At 38.7% G+C, this 7,329-nt stretch overlaps 1 protein-coding gene across 3 annotated transcripts in view; it reads right to left on the reverse strand.

Annotated features, from left to right (window-relative positions):
- LOC106808258 (transcriptional activator Myb-like) overlaps nucleotides 1-7,329 on the reverse strand; it is a 24,087-nt gene that overhangs the window by 13,773 nt on the left and 2,985 nt on the right. Inside the window, exons 5-11 of one of the 3 annotated variants that reach the window (XM_014810890.1) lie at nucleotides 5,893-6,127; nucleotides 3,778-3,880; nucleotides 3,513-3,618; nucleotides 2,533-2,672; nucleotides 2,044-2,177; nucleotides 1,426-1,632; nucleotides 946-1,073 (exon numbers count right to left, since the gene is read on the reverse strand). In XM_014810890.1, coding sequence (XP_014666376.1) covers nucleotides 946-1,073; nucleotides 1,426-1,632; nucleotides 2,044-2,177; nucleotides 2,533-2,672; nucleotides 3,513-3,618; nucleotides 3,778-3,880; nucleotides 5,893-6,127 — 1,053 coding nt within the window. Of the gene's footprint in view, nucleotides 1-945; nucleotides 1,074-1,425; nucleotides 1,636-2,043; nucleotides 2,178-2,532; nucleotides 2,673-3,512; nucleotides 3,619-3,777; nucleotides 3,881-5,892; nucleotides 6,128-7,329 lie in introns of all 3 variants that reach the window. The other 2 variants (XM_014810889.1, XM_014810891.1) reach the window with 2 other exon arrangements.

Here is a 7,329-nt window from a genome sequence, read left to right on the forward strand (position 1 = left end):
CTGAGAACTCTATGCCAGCGCTATTTCACATAAATACACAGACTTTTGGTGCGCGTATTTCAACCACTTTTATGATCAGGCGCGATGATGCGCGCACCATGGCACATTTACGGAGTGTGTCGCGGTGCGAGCGCCGAGGCGCGATGCGCCCCTTAAAATGAAAGACTGTACGTTGTCGCAACGATCTCTGTGTGGAGATGGGATGTCCGGACGGCGTAGCCTTAGCGGCTCTTCGTCCGGAACCGTCGCGTAGTCCAGCGGCCGATTGATTTTTTATTGGTGCCAGGCGCGGCCACCAACCTGAAAATCCATTTGGCCACCTGAATCTCATACTCAAGTGGCCCGGCCGGCCACCTGAAAAAAAAGTTAAGGGCAAGCCCTGTAAACTGTGAAATATAATTACAATAAGTTTGCCACAAATATGCATGCTTCACAGGATTCTCCCCAGGAATTTTAGAAGGCATGTTGTTTATGGACATATGAGGGAAAGCCCAATACGGGGTTGTACCAATCAGAGTGAATTACACAGTCATAAGCAGCCAACATACATGTAGTAAGCTCAATCAGATCGTACACATCAAGGTGCGCAAACTCAGCCCGACTGTGCTTTGATTGTCAAAAGTAAACACAGCAGGTGATTAAAGAATGCTGAAGGATTTATGGGATATCTCAAATTTGCTTCACTCTTGAGAGCATGTCAGACCGAACATGACTCAAAGGCCAGTGGAGAGCCCTGCTTAATGAAATAAACCAAGCAATAGAAAACATTTAAAACAATTTTGAAAAAAAACTTGTAGGCATTTACTGGCGTAGGAGTAAATTTGTCCCTAATTACATTACTAAAGAAATAATAAAAACTGCAAGGCTGATAAGTGCTGCAAAGTGTTAACAAGCAACATAAGCATCTGTCAAGTTTCCAGCATTAAGCCCGAGTGAAGCACTTACATAGGATCAGCACTCCTCAGCAGGGAGCTGAATTGAGTGTCGGGCGTCAAGGTAGCGGACGATGTGCTGCATACTGGGGTAGACGTGTAGCTGTGCATGTGACTGAACGAGATCGGACTGTTCAGAAACTGCGTAGGAACGAAAACGAGATTATTTCAGTAACAGAAATTCACAACCACGTATCAACTGCAGTTTAAACACAAGAGAAAAGGAGGAAAAGAGAAAGAGATACAGCAAGAGAGAGAAAGAAAGGGGGATAGAGATCGAGAAGGGGTGGTTAACTTGGTATCAGGTAAGATTTCAGGAATGCGTATTATCTTGATAGTATTTATGTTTAATGCCAAAAACAAATTTGGTAGGTTAACTACCATGACTACTCTTAGCTAGTATGTACCCTATTTCAAATAATGCAGCTACATGCAGTGAACTTTTATTTAACAGCAACACACCCTTACTGAGAGCAATAGCTACAATTTTTACCCGTGATGGTGAGAAAGGCAGAGTCTTGATGGGCGTAAGCTTTTGTGGGCTACGACCTTCTGTCTTTACTGTCACGTCCATATAACTGCTAGATGCTTCAACGCTACTGTTTATGCTCATCTCGTCTTCGTTATCATTGTCGTCGTCATCGTGCGTCAACTCCGAACGCATGCTGACGTCCGTACGGCTTGCATCCCCAACAGAGTTCTGCTTAGGAGTAAAAAGGAAGGCTCAGAGCTGATTGCTACAGCTTGTTAATATTCATTGTTAAATGATACAGATATGTACCGTCCATGTCTTCCCTGACTTGGTGACAAGCTTGTTAACCAGCTACAACAGTGGCTCTGTGTAATTCTGTCAATATTTCCTAGTTTTTAGTGTCAGTCATCCTACCAATTTGAACCACACCCAATGGCAAATTATTTAATATAATTATAATTTAAAATAAAGTGGTTGAAGCATCTTACCTAGACACTACCTATAGCTACACAGCTAGTGGGAAAGCTTTGAAAAATCAAAAAGAAGTTTTGAAAGACTTACATCTAACTGCAACGCTTGCATTTAACAAAATGCCAGTTTTCTACTGCAATGTGCTTAGAATTCCAAGAAAATAATTACCAGTCGTTCCTTCTTTGATAAGATTGCTGGTACCGGTAGATGTGAAGCTATCTGAGGTGTAATCGGGATTAGGCCTTGCATTTGAGTAGAGTTTTTCAGGTGGTGCATGGAGTTGCCATCAAATCTGTATTCAACTATAAAACAATGTGAAATTGTCTATAATACAACTGCATGTCTAGTTATTATATATTTTTAGGTTTGTATACAAGGCAAAAAATCTCCCCTCCCCCACCCAGATGTTTGCAACTCATAGCAAGAATGTAATGGCAATACGTAGTTAGAATAAAAATTAAGACAATTGCACATGATTATTATAATCAAATATTAATTGCCTAACATTAGCATTTGTGAAAAAAATTCTGCAGCAACCGGAAACTTTTCACCACACACTTACAAGCAGAACCCATAAAATTATGGATTTACCAGTGATCACACTCATAATGTAAAACTTTAAAAAAAATTTAAACGTGTACAGTTACAGATCGGTACCTTTCTTGTCCTTTAGTGCGGTGTACTTGATGGGTGTTATGCTTGGGTCAACTTCTGCACCATTTAATAGATCAAAAGCACTGATATCAGCAAATCCATCACTGCTGCTATTCAGCATGTTGCTCTCTCCCATAAGGTTTCTGTGGAAGCATATATCATAACGTCATAAGATTATATGCCGAATTTAAAGAACCCCATGCCTGGTATGTATATCATAGTCAGTGAACAAGCAAACAATATATAACATGAATAGAAAGTAAGTAGATCTTAATTAAACACAATTAATTGAATTATAAGAAAGAAAGACAATTAAGGTTTGTCATTACTACACTTTAACTGAACATTAGCTTTGAAAATAAAACTGTAAAAATATGTATCAAGCCTATATTCCCACAACGAAAAAACAACTCGATAAAACGCGTTTCGCCGCGGTTCTGTATCATGGCGGCAAGAGTCGACACAGGTCACGTAACCAGCACAGCTATAGATATAATATAAATTATAAGTTATAACACATGTGCTATATGATATCTATGAGCCTATGCAGCCTTCATGATCTTCAGCGCTTGGCCACACCGCATGGTAACAAGAGACGCATCACAACATTGCCGCAACACTGTTTGAAACATTCGACCCGACACGTTCACTTTGTAGTCTAAAGGCTTTGAATGAACATATTCCTGAGCAAATATTTTTTACCTATCACACATATACAAACGTGCAATGTTAAAATAATTCATTTTTGCCTGATTTTATGTTTTCCGCTTGAAAATTCGAGGGAAGACACCTTAAAATATTTGCAGACAATAAATATAATCATATCTACAAACATGTAAAAAAAGGGACTAATTAAAACATTTCACAATACTGCAATATAGGCTACTTGTTCAACTGAACTTCAGTATAAATAAATACATAGCATAGTACATATATATAGCATAGAATGAAATTATCTCAAATGTTTTAGCAGATTTCCCTACCTGAGGGGAGAGAGAAACCCATTCCCGTTTACTTTCCATCGTATCGGTGATTCAAACTCTGGTACTTGACTTTGTTGAGTATAGGAGGCGTTCTGTGGCCATGCACCTGCAATAAGAACGATCGAAAGACAAGGTTTAAGTACAAATGAAATATGAACACATATTTCTAATTGCAACACACTTGCCCAATGCCAACATAATGAAGGACTACAAGTCAAATCAAAACATTACATCTATATGTTGAAAAAAACAACTATCTACTCACTTTGTAAATGTGCTTGGCTATGGAACTGATTCGCCGTAGCAGCGATGACATTCTCACTGTGTTGCTGGTTCACCATCAGGTTCTGATGAGGATTTGGAGCTGCCTGGTTACACAATAAGCAGTGCTTTGTTAGTGTCACAGCTCTCACCAAAACTTCCTGTACACTGGACATGCAAAACTAGCTGCTGCCCACGCTGCCAGCCCACCTATTGCCTTGCATTGTCTGTTACAGCACGATTCAAAACAGGTTTGCAAGTCAGTGTTATCCTCACACTCTCTCCTCACTCACGACATACAATATTATAGAATGCTCTTCGTCAGCTGGCTTTCAGCAGCACGGCTTTGAGACTAAATAACCGGCCAGGGGCCCATTGTCAGAAACAGCTTAAAGTTAATTAAGTTTAAAGCTAATGCCAAGATAGCACTTACGACTAATAGCGTTGACAGGGACGCATCGCAGCTATGCGAAAACTTATGATAACAGAAAGTTCATAATTTGATGTCAAAATGCTGCTGATTGGATGAGAATCGATCACAAAACTCAAATTCATACACATCATTATGCATATTATCAGGGGTTAATAATGACAAAGCATTTGTCATTATTAACCCCTGATATTATGATGGCTATAACCACATATAAATAATATCTGATGAAAAACGACACAGTCATGAATTTATATTGCACTGCAAGACATGATTCAGCACAACAACACAAGATGCAAGCGTAATGACTCATCAAAATCAAGAGAACAAAGGCCACTTGTATACGTTTGTTTTGGTACACGATCGGTAGATAAGTAGTGTTTATGACGTGTTTTCCATGAAAAACACGTTTTACTAATTAACATAAAATATAAAGCATTATAATTGCAATTCTTTGTGTAATTGTGTTATTTTCATCTTGTCGAAAAGTTACGAGAGGGTCTAGGATCTCGTAATGTTAAGAGGAAATATGCGAGGATTTTTCGTTCTCTTAGCTTTATGATGTTTCTGTCAACAGATAGTCTACGAGTCAAAGGTAAAGTCAAGACTAATGTTAAGACCAATATTGTTTCTGACAATGGACCCCAAGTTATTATTAAATGCTAAACCTTCAGAGTAACTAAAACCCTCCAGGTATGTGTTCTATGTAATAAAGCCCTTGCTATCTACAGTAAACATTGAATTTATAGTATCTTGATTGATGAAGTACAGAAATGAGTCCACCACCTGCTTTTAGGATACTCTCCACCTTTTGCCCGGGTATTTATTGACAAATGAATCAAATCAATCACACGTTTTATTTATAAATGAGATGTATCTCTATGCTCAGTCAAAAAAATTCATGAAATTTCCAGCAGCTAATTGTTACCACACAAATTTTAAAATTTTATGTAAAAATAGTATTTTGGACATTTCTCAATTACCACAGAGTGAGGAAGCAATATTTTTGCCACAAGTTAGTGCACAATATGTACCAAAATAACGCTTCAGGATTTTTCTTTTAGTTTCATATTTACTGAGAAAAATGAATCCCTGAAACGCTTTTTTACAGCAATATGTTACCATTAAAACGAGTGTAAAATTAAATTATTCAGAGTTATAATCACAGAGAAATATCCATTTATACATCAGCTACTATGGCAGAAATCGAAACAGAGAAATCAGCATTTTTCTATTTTTCACAATGTCTGAATGATTGACCACCTGTGTGCAAAATGGGTGTACGTATGTGAAACATCTACTGTTAGTACTTACAGTGACATATCCATGCATGACTAACTGACACCACTAAATTGGTAAAATGTTCTTTACACCTTGAGAAATTGTGAGAAATTACGATGTTACCATCGCACTTTCATGCAAAACGCGCGTACGATGTGTACTGCTAACCGTTACTAAGCTATGTGTCAACAAACGTGCCTGGTATTGTGACATCAGCCACGGCTCACTACACATGTACACAGGCAATCAAAACGCTCTGAAAGTTCACATGCATCGTTATATAGAGAAATGAGTATGTACAGAGGTGGCCCCTAATGTTAGCCATCGAATAAGGTTGAAAATGAAAAATCGGTAAAATTTTGCCTAAAACCTGGAGAGTAACCTTAATTTGCATGCACTACTAAATACCTGGTAGAGCTGTTGATGCTGTACATAGGCAGGTGGTGGATGTAATGGGGGAGGGGGTTGTGGCACACTCAGGGGAGTCTGAGAAACAGCCACCTGCTGCTGCTGCTGCTGTTGTTGCTTCTGCACATGCTGGAGCATGTGATGTGACTTCATACCCTGTTCTTTTTGTGCCTCCTCCTCCTCGTATTTCCGTCTCATTGTAGAATTCCAATGATTCTTAATAGCATTGTCAGTTCTGCAAAGGCCAGCAGCAACGCGTCTTTAATATTGTGCATAACCTTGAAGTGTGCGTAAAGAGACTGAGTGCGTTAGATTTGTAATCAAACAATTAGGTTAAATGTTATGGTTGAAATTCATACATCACATGTGACTAAAATCAATAACTTCCTGTACTCAGTTCATACACATAGACCAACATGCGACCATCAAGTTCAACTAGGTGTCTTCTACTGATACTACATTGCCGGATATGTAGAAACCATTTTTAAAGTGTGTAAATAAATTAGCCTAAATTAAAAATTTTAATTTAATGACGGTATAAAATTTCACAAGCAACACCAATTGCAATTAATGGCATAATTTCCTAAAAGACGCCGATTGGCTGGGAGCCTCAGATGCCCTTACACAAATAAACACTGCATACAAATGAATACATGGCATGGACAATTTGGACATATTGTTAGAGTGGGTTGCATTGAGATTTGGAGAGAAGATAAAGGACAGAAGGTAGCAGATGTAGAGGATGTGACAAAGTAAATAGGAAGGTGGAGGAGGCACAAGAGGGGAATTTATAGAAGGGGAGAAGGTATAGGATTGTGATAAAGTGGGAGCAGGTAAATGAGTTAGGGTAGGAGTGGAGGTGGATAAAACTTCATCCACCTTCACCACTTCCTTCCTCTACTTTAGTAGGCCTATATATAATTTCCTCAGGCCTCGATTCTTATTTTCAGACCTGGTTGTCCTGTCGGGCAACAAGAAGAAATTTTGATTTTACTTGTCCAAAATTTACTTGCAATCTTGCAATGATAATGTCCTCTTTTGGTTCAGTGCATGTCATATTACCAGGAGTGTATAATATAGAGATCTATATTATATAAATAGATATATAACATATATAGACAGATGTAGATATATATAGCTATATTATACACTCCTGATATTACAGTATATATACCGTATTTACTCGTGTATAAACCACACTTTTTTGTACACAACCTCAATAAAAACAAGTGCCGCATAGCGACAGCGCTCATCTAACGTCTACTGCGGTGACTCTGTGGTGGAGTGGTGGGATTCTAGTAAACCCTGTTAGTCCCAAATGTGTTCACATACACGCCGAAACAGTGGAATGCACAGGGATGGTATCAGGAACCTTCTCAAAGGAATGTTCTTTGGCAGGGCTCGAATTACCCGACGGCACCGACGGCAATTGCCGTC

This window comes from Priapulus caudatus, unplaced genomic scaffold (genome assembly GCF_000485595.1).
Source record: "Priapulus caudatus unplaced genomic scaffold, Priapulus_caudatus-5.0.1 Scaffold263, whole genome shotgun sequence".
NCBI classification, from domain to species: Eukaryota; Metazoa; Priapulida; class Priapulimorpha; order Priapulimorphida; family Priapulidae; genus Priapulus; species Priapulus caudatus.